The sequence below is a fragment of the Branchiostoma belcheri genome, unplaced genomic scaffold, assembly GCF_001625305.1.
Source record: "Branchiostoma belcheri isolate BF01 breed outbred unplaced genomic scaffold, Haploidv18h27 scaffold28, whole genome shotgun sequence".
In the NCBI taxonomy this organism is placed as follows: Eukaryota; Metazoa; Chordata; class Leptocardii; order Amphioxiformes; family Branchiostomatidae; genus Branchiostoma; species Branchiostoma belcheri.
Genome location: NW_017803887.1, coordinates 2,760,657 through 2,778,110, shown reverse-complemented (window position 1 = coordinate 2,778,110; position 17,454 = coordinate 2,760,657). Strand labels below are relative to the sequence as shown.

At 41.8% G+C, this 17,454-nt stretch overlaps 1 protein-coding gene across 1 annotated transcript in view; it reads right to left on the bottom strand.

Moving 5' to 3' along the window:
• LOC109472603 (ATP-binding cassette sub-family A member 3-like) overlaps window positions 1-17,454 on the bottom strand; it is a 35,890-nt gene that overhangs the window by 11,456 nt on the left and 6,980 nt on the right. The window contains exons 5-18 of the mRNA XM_019772399.1: window positions 14,734-14,978; window positions 13,933-14,049; window positions 13,098-13,218; window positions 12,176-12,349; window positions 11,234-11,415; window positions 9,940-10,104; window positions 9,149-9,278; window positions 8,322-8,476; window positions 7,479-7,634; window positions 6,644-6,854; window positions 5,222-5,471; window positions 3,004-3,236; window positions 2,077-2,252; window positions 670-1,136 (exon numbers count right to left, since the gene is read on the bottom strand). Coding sequence (XP_019627958.1) covers window positions 670-1,136; window positions 2,077-2,252; window positions 3,004-3,236; window positions 5,222-5,471; window positions 6,644-6,854; window positions 7,479-7,634; window positions 8,322-8,476; window positions 9,149-9,278; window positions 9,940-10,104; window positions 11,234-11,415; window positions 12,176-12,349; window positions 13,098-13,218; window positions 13,933-14,049; window positions 14,734-14,978 — 2,782 coding nt within the window. The remainder of the gene's footprint in view (window positions 1-669; window positions 1,137-2,076; window positions 2,253-3,003; window positions 3,237-5,221; window positions 5,472-6,643; window positions 6,855-7,478; window positions 7,635-8,321; window positions 8,477-9,148; window positions 9,279-9,939; window positions 10,105-11,233; window positions 11,416-12,175; window positions 12,350-13,097; window positions 13,219-13,932; window positions 14,050-14,733; window positions 14,979-17,454) is intronic.

Sequence of the window (17,454 nt, the reverse complement as noted above, 5' to 3'; positions counted from 1 at the left end):
TGATATCTTTTGAACAAATAGTTAGCACCCTTTCCTTGGTGCTGATATACATTCACACTAACACTGTCCTTTCTTGGTGCTGATATTGTCATTTTAGTCATTAACATCTTTTGCATCAAAGCTAATCTGTAATGGCTACAAACTTATGGCTACTAAGGTTATCACAATAGTTTTTCTAGATAAAAGTACTACATTTTGTAACATAATAAATAGACATAAGGCAACTTTTCCCCTAAAAAACAAGACTTCATCAAAATATTTGCTTTTGTGTAGTATATATTATTACATGTATTGTACCCTTTTTTCATTACTTGATTGACACATTTTAGCAAATTAAGCATGGTCACAGACCTAGCATTCCCAACTACACTTGGCTAGTCAGAATAATCTACAGCACTATACAGTCTTTAAGGCTTAAACAAGACAAGAAACTGCTTAAAGCTAAAACCTAGAGCTTTTGACCAGTAACTCTGGTCTTCTTCAGTAGACTGACCCAGAAAGGCTTGTCACATGGCTTCTCTGAAGTGTGACAAGAATACTGAGTCAAATTGGTACCGAAAGCTCTAGGTGAGAACCATTCTTTGTGTTGGATTCAAAGTTTTAACTGTAAACATGTAAGTACCAACACAGATGAATTTTACTGAGAGTAAAAGAAGGCAAGAAACTAACGTTGAGAGTTGGTCAGTGGCTGTGTCCTGTACGGTCCTGGGCATTGGGTGGTTGATGGTCTTCACCGAGAAATTCTCTCCCAACAGATACTTCAGAATGGCATTGTCCAACGTAACCAGTGTCTGTCCTGGCGTGTGGTACGGCATGTTGTTGAAGAGCGCCGTCGCTTTTATACCATTACCAGCTTCTGAGTCGTTCTCGGTTTGAAACGAGCTTGCGACAAGCACCCTGTGGTAGACGTAGTCGTTTCTCTTTGTCCTCAAGTCCACCAGGTAGTCAGTCATGTTGGGCGGTTGGTCCCAGACGGAAGAGTCGCTGATGTTGGTGGGAGTTGTGGGGGTGTCGGCAAACTGTGAGGCGTAGAGTTGAGCAAGCTCCCTTGTTGCATTGTTCGGATTGATACCGGCAGTGAAGGGGGAATCGTTGGGACCGTAGGGTGCGGTTGTCAGATTGAGAGGTGGAGAATCCTGTGGAGGAACAAACATATGCAAAACAAAGTATTATTACTAGAAAGGCCAACATTTGCTCAGGAGCAAATGCAGTAGATGGCTTCACCACATCCCCCATACCAAAAATGGACATGTCTACCCATCCTGCACAAATGGACTGTTCCTAAATCAACCCTGTCCAAAATTTGAAGTGTTCCAATAGTCTATACCCCCATTCAGCAATGGAATCGTCCAATGTCTTCTGCTGTTGGAACGTGTAGAACCAAAGGAGGAGAAACATCAGAGGAAGCAATATGTTTCACAACCACTTTGTGGTGTGGTGAAGCCATAAAAAACAATGATTTGGATTTCTTTTTAAACATTTCCTTGGTCCTGATATACATTCACACTAACACTGTCCCTTTCCTTGGTGCTGATATACATTCACATTAACACTGTCCCTTTCCTTGGTGCTGATATACATTCACACTAACACTGTCCCTTTCCTTGGTACTGACATTCATTCACACTAACACAATGCCTTTCCTTGGTGCAGATATACATTCACATCTAACACTATTCCTTCGCATATTTTGTACATTCATTATGTTTACCGAATAAAAAATGTATTGTTTTGGCTCTATTTCTTCTTCTCCAAACAAATAAGGTAAATGACCTGAACCAGACATCTGTCACCATGGTAACTAGTGTTGGGTTACATCATGTTGCAATCTTATAGCAGGAGGGATTTAGACTCCTGTATGACCATATATATGAATGTGTTTGAGTAAGAATTAACAGAGCAGACCATATGTGAAGGTAAACATTATGCATTTTCTTTGCAAATGTTACCTTTCTAGTTACATGTTACTGTTATGTATGCCGTACAGAGCCCCACTGTAAAACAGTGTTATGGCACTGAGTTGGGCCAGCAAATAAAATAGAAACAAATAAATTTACATGTAGTACTAGTACAGACCTGTGGTCCAGGGTACGTCTTGGCTACAATGAGTGAGAAGGCGGTATAGAGAAGGGGGATGCCAAACTGGATGAGGAAGACCCAGATGTTTCTCCAGGAGTGCAGCATGTGCTTCAGGAACATGGCGTAGAACTGTTGCCAGTACAGCCGTGCACCTGTGTTCCTCTTCAGATTACCTGAGTTAGGAGGAAGGGGAGGGGGGCTTTAGTATGAAAAGAAAATGTCTTCATGCTCCCTCAGTTGATAGTTACAAGTGTGTTAGAACCTGAAGTGCTGTGCTATGAAGTTTCTTGGGAATTATTGACCCAGTAAGAGAAGTAATTATGATACAAAGAGACAAGTAAAGCAAAGACAACTCCAGCATTGCTATCTACTGAGTAAGTAGGGAGGGGGGGGGGGCATTTACTATAAAAAGAAAATGCTCCCTCAGTTAATAGTTACAAGTTTGTTAGAACCTTAAGTGCTGTGCTGTGAAGTTTCTTGTAAATTGTGTTATCCAGTAAGAAAATTAAGTTAGAAAACATTATCCAGTAAGAAACGTAAAGTAAAACATAATCCGAAAAATAATAAGAAAAGCAAAGTTATAAAACAGAGAAATAAAGCAAAGACAACTCCAGCATTTCTATCCACTGGTGCATCATTCTACGAGTGAAGTTTCTTGTGAATTATTGACCCAGTAAGAAAAGTAAAAATTATAATACAAAGAGAAAAGTAAAGCAAAGACAACTCCAGCATTTCTATCTGCATTCTGCAAGTGACATTCTTTTTGGCAACTATAGTACAAACAAAACAAACAAAGAAAGCATTTCTATCTACTTGTAAAGCAAGGAGAACACCAGCATTTCTATCTACTTGTGCATCAGTCTGAAAGTGACATTGGCAACTAAGTCTACAGAAGGCATGCACAAGCCAACCATCACCACTCACCAGCAGCTACGGACGAGTCAAACTCACCAAGAGGCAACAGCTGGGCCTCAATGTCATCCCCCTCAGGATTGGTCGGTGAAACGTTGATCATGGCGGAACCGTTTGCGACGGGAGCCGCCGAGCCGTTTGCCACGGGGATGGCGGTGGGGGAGGGGGAGCGACTGATGCTCTGGTAGCTCTCGGCGGCTCGGTGGAGGTGCTTGTCGATGTCAGGATCTGAGTCACCTCCAACCCTGCAGCAAGACAGTACATAGTACACACCATACTTGTTCTAGAGTACACAGTACTTGTTCTAGAGTACACTGTACCTACAATGTACCATACTTGTTCTAGAGTACACTGTACCTATCATACTTGTTCTAGAGGTAGTACCCACTGTACTTGTTCTAGAGTACACTGTACCTATCATATTTGTGTAGAGTACACAGTACCCACTTTACGTGTTCTAGAGTACACTGTACCTATCATACTTGTTCTAGAGTACACTGTACCTACCATACTTGTTCTAGAGTAGTTTATACTCACCATACTTGTTCTAGAGTACACAGTATCCACTGTACTTGTTCTAGAGTACACTGTACCTACCATACTTGTTCTAGAGTAGTTTATACTCACCATACTTGTTCTAGAGTACACAGTACCCACTGAACTTGCTCTAGAGACTACACTGTACCTACCATACTTGTTCTAGAGTAGTTTATACTCACTATACTTGTTCTAGAGTCCTGATATATACCATACTTGTTCTTGAGTACCATACTTGTTCTAGACTACTTGTTGTACTACTACACTTGTTGTACTACAGTACTACACTTACTACACTTGTACACAGCACACCCCGAGGGGGGGGGGGGTAGGAACAGAGGGTGAGATACCAGTGCTCGAAATACCGGTACTTTTTTTTCTGCAGGTAACATCGAAAATTATGTGTACCAGACATGGATCACACTAAAAACTTGTGAAACACTATGACGTATTAACATTTTTTTATACTTGATAGGTGGTGGTAACAGTCAGTGTACCAAATAAAAATCCACACACACCTACATGTACATGTGTATTTAAACCTAGTACATGGACCAGTGCAGGTTAGGTGCAGGTAGACATCAGAAATACCTGCACAGCTCCAATTTTACCTGCACAAAGTCCCATACGTATAATATCATTCAGATTCAGTCTATAGATGTCAATGGCCTGTAGCTGCTTTATAATTAGAAACAAAGTGAAGGATCGAACTAAAGACCAAAATTTTAAAACAAATGACGCTCTTACTTGAGGAACACCTCCTCCATGGTTGTGATGGAGGCTCCATAGCCATCAATGCCAAGTTCCTCTTTCCTCTCCTCAATGTCAGTGAAGAGGGCCACAATACTTGTTCTAGAGTACATGACACCCACCGTACTTGTTCTTGAGTACCTGGTACCCACCATACTTGTTCTAGAGTACCATACTAGTAAATCTAGAGTACCTGATACCCACCATACTTGTTCTAGAGTACCATACTTGTTCTAGAGTACATAATACCCACCATACCTGTTCTAGAGTACCTGATACCCACCATACTTGTTCTAGAGTACCATACTTGTTCTAGAGTACCTGATACCCACCATACTTGTTCTAGAGTACCATACTTGTTCTAGAGTACATAATACCCACCATACCTGTTCTAGAGTACCTGATACCCACCATAATTGTTCTAGAGTACCATTACTTGTTCTAGAGTACATAATACCCACCATACCTGTTCTAGAGTACCTGATACCTACTATACTTGTTCTAAAGTGAAGCACTGAACTAAAGCCTAGTAATCTAAAGCAAATGCCGATCCCTTACTTGAGGAACACCTCCTCCATGGTTGTGATGGAGGCTCCATAGCCATCTATGCCCAGTTCCTCTTTCCTCTAATCAATGTCAGTGAAGAGGGCCACAATACTTGTTCTAGAGTACATGATACCCACCGTACTTGTTCTAGAGTACACAGTACTTGTTCTAGAGTACACAGTACTTGTTCTAGAGTACATGGTACCCACCATACTTGTTCTAGAGTACACAGTACTTGTTCTAGAGTACACAGTACTTGTTCCAGAGTACCATACTTATTCTAGAGTACCTGATACCCACCATACTTGTTCTAGAGTACCTGATACCCACCATACTTGTTCCAAAGTGAAGCACCGAACTAAAGCCTAGTAATCTAAATCAAATGTCGATCCCTTACTTGAGGAACACCTCCTCCATGGTTGTGATGGAGGCTCCATAACCATCGATGCCCAGTTCCTCTTTCCTCTCCTCAATCTCAGTGAAAAGTGCCTCGAACTGGGCCGAGCTCTCCGTGGGGAGGATATAGGACAATTCAGCGCCGACGTTGCTCTCCATCTTGGCGTGAGGGATGTGGGACTTGACGACCTTTGACACAGCGGACACGTGGCAGCCTGGCTGCTTGACGATGACCATGTGGTAGCCGACGCCTGGATTGTAACAAGAGGAGGTGATTAGATTATGGTTTTCAAAGCTAAAATTGTACAAACAGCTTTTAGACTAGCAATATGTCTATACTTGCTCTAGAGTACACAGTACCTACCATTATGATACTGGTTATAGAGTACTTGTTCTAGAGTACACAGTAAAATGTACTTGTTCTAGAGTACACTATATACCCACCATACTTGTTCTAGAGTACCATTATGATACCTGTTCTAGAGTATGTGGTACCCACCATACTTGTACTAGAGTACACTGTACTTGTTCTAGAGTACACATCACCCACCATAGTTTTTCTAGAGTACCATACTTGTTTTAGGGCAAACATTACTTGTTCTAGAGTACCTGATACCCACCATACTCGTTCTAGAGTACCTGATACCCACAATACTTGTTCTAGAGTTCATGATACCCACCATACTTGTTCTAAAGTACACGATACACACCATACTTGTTCTAGAGTACACAGTGCTTGTTCTAGAGTACACAGTAGCCACCATACTTGTTCTAGGGTATCATGTGTTGTTCTAGAGTACATGATACCCACAGCACATGTTCTAGAGTACATGATACTTACCATACATGTTCTAGAGTACATGGTACCCACCATACTTGTTCTAGAGTAAAATACTTGTTCTAGAGTACAAAGTGCTTGTTCTAGAGTATATGGTACACACCATACTTGTTCTAGAGTACCATACTGGTTCTAGAATACATGGTACCCACCATCCTTGTTCTAGAGTAAAATACTTGTTCTAGAGTACAAAGTGCTTGTTCTAGAGTATATGGTACACACCATACTTGGTACCTACCATACTTGTTCTAGAGTACACAGTACTTGTTCTAGAGTACGTGGTACCCACCATACTTGTTCTAGAGTACCATACTTATTCTAGAGTACACAGTGTTTGTTCTAGAGTACATGATACCCACCATACATGTTCTAGAGTACATGATACTTACCATACTTGTTCTAGAGTACAGGGTACCCACTATACTTGTTCTAGAGTACCATACATTTTTGTACTTATTCTATGGTACCTTCTTTCTTGAAGAGTACATGGTTCATACTACACTTGTTCTAGAGTACACGGTACCCACTGTACTTGTTCTGGTACAAAACATATTTGTAGTAGTATACATCATGTATGTTACTTACCATACTTGTTCTTGAGGAAGAGACTTGACCCGCAGCACCTGAGGGTTCCCTTGGCCATGATGGCGATCCTGTCTCCCAGCAGGTCAGCCTCGTCCATGTGGTGTGTGGTGAGGAGGATGGTGCGGTTGCGCCGGTGGTTCTGGAGCAGGTCCCACGTGGCCCGGCGTGCCGCGGGGTCCATCCCGGAGGTCGGCTCATCCAACATTACTATCTGTAGAGGTAGGAATGTAAAATGCGTCGATGAAGGTTAGACATCCGGGTAATAAGACACAGTTACTCCAGCAACTGGTTGCCCACTTTTTTTTCCTGATTTGGAAAAAAAAAGATTCTGGCCCTGAATCTACTCTAAAATGCTCATATTTTGCCCCCAACAGTTGAAGAAGAATCCTATTTTCCTAATTGCTACAGTTTTCCCATGATGTTGCAAGAAACTTATTAATCAACTACTATCATGTAAGGGTACTAGTGCTACGGAAATGAAAAGAAACCTAGAGTGGGTGTCATTAGAAGCCAGTGAAAAGATGTCAAGACTATGTTTGATGTACAAAATTACTAAATGAATAAACTGGTGGGTGTACCAACTACTAATTATTGCAACTAAAAAATGCTAAATTAAAATATCTTTTGACTCAAACAGTTAGCTCTTTCTAATTGTTACAGTTTTTCTATGTATTGATTTGATAAAAAACTTCAAAATTCATTGTTTGAATTATGAACCAGCTTGGTATGTTTTCACATCATAGCTCCTATCATAGCTTTTGGGGCTATTAGAGGATGCCTTGGTCTGTTTCTATTTTTTTGTGTGACCTAAGCAACCTTGTATGTGTGTACTGACCTTGGAGTTTGCACACAGTGCGATGCCAACAGACAGTTTTCTCTTCATGCCCCCAGACAGAGCACTGGTCCTGACATGTCGCTTATCCTCCAGCTTCATGGCCACGATCAGCCGGTCTATCTCAGCCTGGACTTTGTCATGAGCGAAGCCCTTCAGCTGCAGGATGGAGGGGATTCATGTTAATAATGAATGAATGAATGAAGACCTTTATTGTACTGGCTAAGCACAAGTCACAGTTAACAGTCTTATACAATGTGTATAGGCTTGTTCTAGACTGTGTACATTGTACGGTACCCACCATACTTGTTCTAGAGTACCATACTTGTTACATCATACCCACCATACTTGTTCTAGAGTACCATATTTGTACTAGAGTACACAGTACTTGTTCTAGAGTACACCATACCCACTATACTTGTTCTAGAGTACCATATTTGTTCTAGAGTACACAGTACTTGTTCTAGAGTACACCGTACCCACCATACTTGCTCCAGAGAACCATAATAATATTGTTCTAGAGCACACAGTACTTGTTCTAGAATATATCATACCCACCATACATGTACTTGATCTAGAGAACCATAATTGTTCTAGAGCACACAGTACTTGTTCTAGAATATATCATACCCACCATACATGTACTTGCTCTAGAGAACCATAATTGTTCTAGAGTACACTGTACCCACCATACTTGTTCTAGAGTACACCATACATGTACTTGTTCTAGTGTGAAATTCACACTTAGTAATAAAGATACTAAACAAACAAACAAAACGAGGATAATCTGACTGAACTAATAACTCGAAACATATATTTTAGTTGCAACTGAAAAGAAATTCTCACCTTGGCAAAGAAGTAGAGATGTTCCTCCACGGTCAGGTCGTCATACAGAATGTCGTGTTGCGGACACAGCCCCAGACTCTGTCGGATGGACTGCATGTTGTACCTGATGTCGTAACCGTTAACCAGCGCCGTGCCTCCACTGGGAGGGAACAGGCCTGAAACACACCAAAATAGACCAAAATTCGTCCAAAAATGTTTTTCAGCAATATTTAGACATCCTAAAGTACCAGTGTAATATACTGTAAATGTACTATGTAGCTCAATCGGGTAGAGTGCTTGCTTTGTAACCGGGAGGTCGGGAGTTCAAACCCCGGCTGGGTCATACCAAAGACTTTAAAAATGTACAATGTATAATATTTTCTGCCTTCTCTGCTTAGCAATCAGCATCTATGAGTATGAGAAAGAGTATGGGAAGGTCAAACACACAACACCACCAGCAGGCTAGCTTCAGGCTATAGTGCTTGCACAAGTGTGTGGCCCAAGGGCTACAGAAATAGAGATGGGCACAACTCCTATGCTCTGCACAGAGTGGAACGAGACCTTAGACATCCTTAAGGGAAAAAAAAAAACTTCCCTCTCTACTGACCCTAATATTTTCAGAACTAAAACAAGAAACAGAACATTTTTCCCTAGGCCAAAATTACTAAAATTTTGCAGTGAAAATGCACATATGACTTTTATGAGTCTACATGTATTTCTGCTTCCTGTCCACATGCACTGTGACATAGCGATATCAACAGACCATGTTTCAAGTACATGAATGTAGTATTCCCTCTCTTTTCTGCTGGCCAACTTATGTTGATAAATAAGACTACCCTGTAAAATACCTGTGAGCATGGACATGGTGGTAGTCTTCCCTGCCCCGTTGTGCCCCAGCAGTGCAGTTATCTGTCCCTCGTACATGTCCATACTGATCCCTCCAACAGCTGTCTTCTTCTTCTTACCTGAACCAAAGGTCTGAAATAACAAACAAAAATCAAAACTGACGTCAACACAGAAACCCACAGTCAACTGTTACTTTATCATAAATTCCTTATTGTCTATGTTAGTATGTTACCGACAACATAAATCTAATATGTTGATAAAGTATTTGATTGAATTGAAAGTTGTCTCCTATGTAAACATACTAGGAAATCACTATAAGCAGTTACAAATAAAAGTAATAATTTTTAACAGTGAAATGGAAATCGGATGTTAACAACAAATTTCAGCACCAAGGACATGTACATTGTAATTATGGCTTTTGCATCTTTATGTGTTTGTGTCCAGTTTATGTTTCTATTTCTATCTCAAAAGCTTATTTATACAAGCAATTGGAAATCACAGAAGAGCCACCAATAAGCTCTCACAAAGCAGCATGTCGGCAGAACATACTGACAGTGTGCCTGCGAAAAACCCCGATTTTTCAAGGCTTTCGATGGATGTTTGGTCAACGTTGCATCAGAAATTTGCCCGTTGCAGATGACATCTTTTCCAACACAGCATTTGGAAACTACAGACTGGATGTTAACCTTACATGTGTGAATACGATCTTATATGAGATGTTCTGCCAAAGAGCTGCATATGCGGGTTTTGCCCAGGTGCAGTATGTTCTGCTGACGTGCTTCACAAATCTTACCTTCCTAAGGTTCCTTATCCTGACGCCTGCTTTGAGATTAGCAGGATTTGTCTCAAAATACTCCCCCTGGTTATCACTGTGTTTTTCTCCAGACAGGAGGGGCGTGGTCTCATTGTCATCTTCATCAACAAAGTCTGACTTACTGGAACCACACCAGTATGAGCGCTGTAGGGGGGAAGGGCAGATGTTAACTAATTTTGAAACATTCTAGGTGGTTTTACTTTAAATTTATTTTCACACTTTTTGTGGTTGCCATTTTCAGTGAAATCATAACACTGGAAATATGTGATACTATGTAATACTACATAGTACAGATCTGAATTGATTCAGTTGCTATATATAAAAAGATCTACAGTTGATTTAGGGCCTGAAACGCGTTATATCAGAGGCTAATTTCAACAAACTCACTATTTCTTTTGGAAACGGTCGGAAATAATGTTCTTGCATTTCTAACGTCTCTCTGAGGTGTTAGAAGTGCAAGAAAATCATTTCGGAGCTTTAAAACAAAATCCGCACATTATAAAGTAAATGATTTACAGAAACCTATACATGTATATACATGTAAGAACAACCTGCATAAACTAAAAGTTAACAACATTATAGAATTGGGTGCTGATACGGAACTTAATTTCACTCATACACTGTAAATATCTAATAAAAAAATACAAATGCCTGCAAAGCTGGTGCGTATCTATACCAGCTATACGGATACGGTGAAAACAGGACAGTAGTGAAATACACTAACATACAGGACTAATACCTATAGACTTGCCATACTCTTCCAAGTGGCTGTCAACACAACTCAACACATGCCAAAAAACTGTTACAAAGCAACTGGATATGATTTTGGAAACGGTCAGACATTTAAGGTAGCATCCACTACCTTTCGTCAGTGACATAAGTGAACTTGTGCAGAAATGCAACTCAACACAGATACACACTGGACATAGGGTCACCACCCAACCTATACTAAACACAATCGAAATCATCGATCAGGAAGCCCGCAACGCCCACTGGAAGATCAAGGGGGCCATACACATCTAATTAGTGGGAGCCAAGCTGAACCGCAACGAAGGCTGGGAGCTGCCTAAGCCCTACCTACCTGTACTCCGCAAGGAGGCAGAGGGGGGGCAGAAGCAAGTCTCGTCCTGGTCTCGCGTTTTCTCGCGAGACTAGGATCATTCCGTGATCAAGACGAACTGACTAGTCGTAAAAAATTCGGAGGTATGTACCTTAGGATTTAATAGTCTTTGATTGAAAGAATTATCTTACTGAACACAGATACAGAACTCACCAGAACGGGGAAGTACCACGGTTGAGGTACTCCGTAGTCCCCTGGAAAGACAGCCTCGACGTACCAGGCAACCATGCAGTACAGCACACTGTCCAGTATCAGCATGAAGAACACGTGCAGCATGGTGAAGTCATCGTCAACAGACACACCTGTGTTAATGGTGGACCACTGAACTCCTGCACCTAGTGAGATGGAACATAAGGTGTAAGCTGGTGGTTCCCAGAGTTTACCGTATATTTTGATATTGTGTGTGGTAGTGCATCTGCTTCTGTACTGAAAAGTTACCATCCGGATTTTCGCTTTTGAGCGTTGCGGAGTGAAAATCCGGATGGTACCCAGGCTAATGTTCCACGCGAACCCCACAACATCGCTAATTTTTGCAGAATCCTTCAAGTTGCCGAAGAAAGGATTATCCCCCCAGAATTGATAGTGTCACGGTCCCTAAAAACTTATTTCTGTTAACTCATTTTGCAGCCTAAACCAGGAATTCATTATTATATTATATTGCCAAAATTACATCAAATTTTCTAGGTTTTACCAGGTTTGGCAGTGCCGAAATATTTTTGCATGGGGAATACCCCAATCCCAGAAATAGCTGGGAACCCTCACTATACTAGTGTCCTGGACCCACAGCTTCAGGGTTAATAACTGTAACCACTCCTTATTAAGGTTTTTACCCTCCATGAAATGGTGGGTACTGTTTTCAGACTGGATGATGTTTTGGTGTTCATGTATATCTCAAGATCTGTCGAACAGATTGAATGAGATGATATTTGGTAGGTGGGGTGAAGTGAATTGTGTAGCTTGACTTTGGGCCCCTGGTGACTAACCTTGGTACTGCAGTAGGAATTTTCAAAAATATCTTTGGCACTGTACGGTCTGTTAAGTTGGCATATAGTTGAAGAGATAAGGGTTGTATGAATGTTCTACTAACTGTCTTACCTGTCCCCTCAAACATGCCGATGACCTGTCCGCCCATGGCCATGCCGGTGTTACTGAGCAGGCAGGATGCCATCTTCTCGTGCCAGGTCATCTGGTCGTACGATTGGGTGATGAAGTAGAATGGGACGTACGTCATGAAGTACAGGACACCCGCCACGATTGAACCAGTGTTCGCTGAGGAAAGAAAAATTTGAACAATCTGTATCTTGGACACAGAACCGGACTTCTTTGCATGAGGGATTAAAGAGGCCATCTACATCAGGGCATTACAACCATCCCTCAACAAAGACGGGGGGCGCCACAGACTTTCTGCAACCTATGATCCACTGCTCGCGAAGTCACGTGTGTTATCTGCGTGACATCACGGAAGCGGTGGATTGCTCATTCCTTGACAAAGACTGGTGCTGTACAGTCGAAAATTTGGGTGAGTCCAATTTTTGTTGTGTTGGAAGTTGCAGTTTAAACTTGCTTCATAATGATTTCTACCAACACAGATGAACTATCAAGATAACATTCTGTATCTGTGTTTGAAGTTAAATCTTAAGATCCAACACAAAGAATTCATATTTCTGTCACCAAGAGCTTTCCACCAGTCACTCTGGTCTTCCTCAGTAGACTGACCCAGTGAGGCCTGTCACGTGACTTCTTTGAAGTGTGACGTCAACACTGGGTCAAAGGTATCTGGTAGACGATGTCGGCCCCCGTTGCTGTTGGGTCAGTCTACTGAGGAAGACCAGAGTTACTGGACCAGAGTTACTGGTCAAAAGCTCTAGGTGAGAGAACTTCTTTGTGTTGGACCTAAAGTTTTAACTTTAAACATGTAACTACCAACACAGATGAACTTTCATGATAGCATCTGTATCTGTATATCCGGTATAACTCACAGTGCAAAAAACATGATCACAAAAAGATCTGAACTCACCTTTTGAGAAGAAGACAGAGATGGCAAAGCAGAAACAAATAGTGGAGATGGCAAACAACATCAGGTACACCAGAATGATGCTGGGATCTGTCTGTTGGATGACTTTTCCTTGTGGCCAGAACTAAGACAGAATGGAAAAAAAACAGGATTCTCATTTATTTTTAGATATCATTCCATGTTCTTCTTCTTCTCCGTTACTGCCCAGCCCTACAGTGTAGGATTATTGGCAGCCATTACGCATTGTTAATAACAATTGTGACCCGGTACATAAAAAACAAAGGGAAAACAAGGATAACTGAGAAGGGAACATAAGACAACTGATTTTGTGTGTGCTAAAGACGGGACAAGCCACAGTCATAGGTAATAGTTTGAGCTGATAAGTGTGCTTTACATGCTTTTTAGCTGTACTGAGCTAATTGTTTTATCCATTGTGCAGTACACAGAAAGCTTGTTGTTTTTTTATGTGTTATCAAAATTAATACTTAGTAATATTTACATACATGTATATACAAGACATGATGTTTGAGCTGGCAAAGTTAGTTCTTACGACTATCAATTCTTAGGTAACCGTTGGAGTTTGTAGGAAGGCACAATGCAGAACAGAAACAAGTTTCTGACAAGTTCCTGAAAAGATTTTCCCTGACCATATAATAGTGAATAACCTTGTGCAGTCATTGTGAATCTTTCAGCAGATTTTCGGTGGTGCATTGGATACTGTCTGGCAAATAGATACTGCCCGGGCAATTTGATACTGTTTTTGCAGCCACTGAAAGATCTGCTTGCAGATAAACTGTAGGCTACAGTAACTAAAATGAAAAGGTGAGAATGCCCTTACCTTGACACAGATGAGCATGGTGAAGAGAGCCATGGTGATCATCAGGAACACAAACTCCTTCACAAACCAGGAGAACCAGTGGAGATAGCCATTCAGCCCCATCATCTTCATGGACTCCTGTACGATTCACAATCAAAGTTGTTAGTGTTTCTTCATTTTTCACACACTATTTTACTCTGCAGTTCACTGCACACAAGGAAAGTGAGGCATACACATATTAACGGGGGGTGCCCTAACTTTGGACGTGCCCTAACGGATTTTTTACTGATCTTATTATGCAAAATTATTGTCGCCGTGTTTGTTGCCAATGACTTCACTAATTAACAAGGCAAATAATAATAAATATATTCAATGCATGCAGCTGTTATTTGCATGCAAAGTATAGGTCTATATATTTATTTATCTTTTTATCGAAAAACAGAATATCGGTCATTTTCACCAATCATAACAATGGCACTGGAAAGAGGGTCACTGCATTGTGGTGCCCAGAAATAATAGACCTGTACCAAGAATTTGACACAACTGCCACATACACAAGGAATAAAGCTTTACAAAACAGCAAATATGTTGGTCTCTGAGTGTTTGTTTTGTAGGAAACCAACTCGTGAAAAATAAGGCCAACACCACTGTCATCTGCATTTCTCATGATTCTGCTGGGACCGCATTGATTGAATTTACTTCACATTTTTAAAAACTTTTGTCTGTCCCTAATCATAGATAATGCCTCCAGAAAATTTAAATTGTGTTTGTCTAAAAAATAGATGCAACAACTACAGTTAAAATTGTCCCTATCCTCCATACCTTAAGTTTCCTCTCCTTCTCGTGCACGAGGATCTTGACGATGTTTAAGACGGTGTAGACGAAGCTGAGCATCAGGACCTGTCCCAGCTGCTGCTGGATCACCAGCACGAACCTGTCGTCCACGTACCCGGGGTACGGGAAGCGCTGCATGCGCACTTCAATACCGGTAGTGTTCGCGCCGCGGGCCTGTGCCAGGGAAATGTCCACGGCATGTTGGATAGCCAGGAAACCCTCTCTGTAATAGCCTGGATGGAACAAAAAGGAAATACAAAACTAGAAAGGCCAATATTTGCTTTGGAGCAAATATAGCGATGGGTTCACCACATTTTACGACATGGCAGGGAAAGAATGAGAAATACAAGGGAAAACAATGATTTACATTGATATAACTATAATATGAAGTAACATACAACTAAAACAACAGTTGGATAGCTATTCCCTACTTTATTGGTTAGGATTTTTAATTGCATAATGCAAACTGTTGATTTTCAAAAAAAAAAACGTTCATGCCCCGCATTCCAATGCTGGAGCAGAAAAGCTTGAAATACCTACCAAAACACTTGAATAAAGACATTAATTATACAAGGACAAGCTGTTTGAATCTCGACAGGTATTTACAAAACTGGCACTTGGCAATTATCTCCCTTTTTTTACCTCCATGAAATGGAAGGTATTGTTTTTGGCGCGTCTGTGTGCGTGTATGTGTGTGTGTGTGTGTGTGTGTGTGTGTGTGTGTGTGTGTGTGTGTGTATGTGTGTTTGTGTTTCCGCATTTTTGTACCTTCATAAGTCCATAACGCCTTCATGGATTGTGGTGATATTTGGTATGCTGGTAGGTCTTAGGAGGGCGAAGGTCAAGGTCAAATATGGGCTACCTGGTGGATGGCCTTGGTACTGCAGCAGCACTTCCGGTTTAAAGGGGAAGTCCAATACTTTCAGTTTTGGGGCCTTTCTACCCAAAATCCTATTTGTAAATGGTGATTTATTGGTTTCTGCCAACCCCGCACATATTTGCGGTGATATCTGACCCGATCGATGTTTCGCGGCTAGCGCCAGATTGTCCGCTAGGCGGCGCTGCGACTGAATCTGTGACGTAAAAGGTTTCATTGGAACAGATTTGGAGCGCGCGCCATTTCAGTCTGTCTGCCAGTACATAGCTCGCTGCAAGTATGCCGCGTTGTGCAAGTTGTGGCTGTTGGTATGGCCCTGCGTCAAAGGAGCGCGGCGTAAGCTTCCACAAGTTTCCAAAAGACCACGATAGGCTACACAGGTGGTTGGTCAGCATGAGGAACAATCTTGTAAATAAACTGACGCCGGAGAAAATCAAGGAGTTAGTACACAAGAAGAGCGTCCACTGGCGGGTGTGTTCAGACCATTTCGAGCCTGGATGCTCGTGGAACTCTAGTTGTCATTGAATTCTGTTGAAATTTTCAGTCTATATGGCAGAAGTACGCATGTAGCTAGCTGTTTTCTTTATTTAAAACAAGTAGCACCTCAGATTTCAAAGCCTTACAATTCCAGATGGAACCAAAAATGTGACGACCACTGTACTAGCTGTGAGCACAATTATTATGGGAAAATGTAAATCCGACTAACACATGTGTCTAAGATTAGAACGCATACAGAAATGTACTGTAATTAGCAGGGAAAAAGGTGTTGTTTTGACAAGTTGTTATAAACCACAAAACAGGAAAGGTAGTATTCTGCCACCTCAATTCCTTTCTGTTGGGCGTATGGGCGGTCGATATAAATAAATCCGTCAAAGGGTTGAGTGAATTGCAACGTAAACAAACCGCGGTACTGACATGTTAGAGACCGGCTCCTGCACGCCCTGCCGGATCAGATCCCACCGAAAAATCAGCAAAGTTCGGAGGTTTGCCGGGTGCAGAATCACATCGAAGTCAGGGTGGTTTCTGATGCATGGGTGGTCTGTACCGACGTTCTTTTCAGTGTCTGTCAGCTCTGGCAGGTCGTGACAACAAACACTCTCCCGTACAGAGGGCATTTCCAGGCAGTTTCTATTTTCTTCGTTTCCACACCGGCACCAGTCCCGGTTCCCCAACCTCCAACGCTCTGTCTCCACATCACCGCCATCCCAAACGTTGTCATCGCCTGGATCGGGCTCAGAGTCGCCACTACTGTCAGTTTGTGGTTAAAATCGGAAGGGTTGCACGCCCGCCATTGTTGTTTACGCTAGTAGCAGAATGAAACCTTTTACGTCACAGATTCAGTCGCAGCGCCGCATAGCGGACAATCTGGCGCTAGCCGCGAAACATCGATCGGGTCAGATATCACGGCAAGTATGTGCGGGGTTGGCAGAAACCAATAAATCACCATTTACAAATAGGATTTTGGGTAGAAAGGCCCCAAAACTGAAAGTATTGGACCTCCCCTTTAAGGTTGAGTCAGGGCATGGCTGAGAGGAATCTCTTTTGTACTTGAGAGGCAGGGTAACAGATGTGGCTATGCCCAGCGAGGCAGCGCGCTCCCTCAGGGGAATAGGTGACCTATTTCAGGGCAAATGTGGCAGTGCCACTGTATGGCTGTGTGTTTGAAAACAAACAACCTGTGTTATTACCTCCATGAAAATGGAGGTATTGTTTTTGTTGCGTCTGTCTGTCTGTCTGTCTGTCTGTGTGTTTGTGTCTCCGCACATTTGCGGCCAGCATAACTTCATAACGCCTTTATGGATTGTGATGATATTTGGTATGCTGGTAGGTCT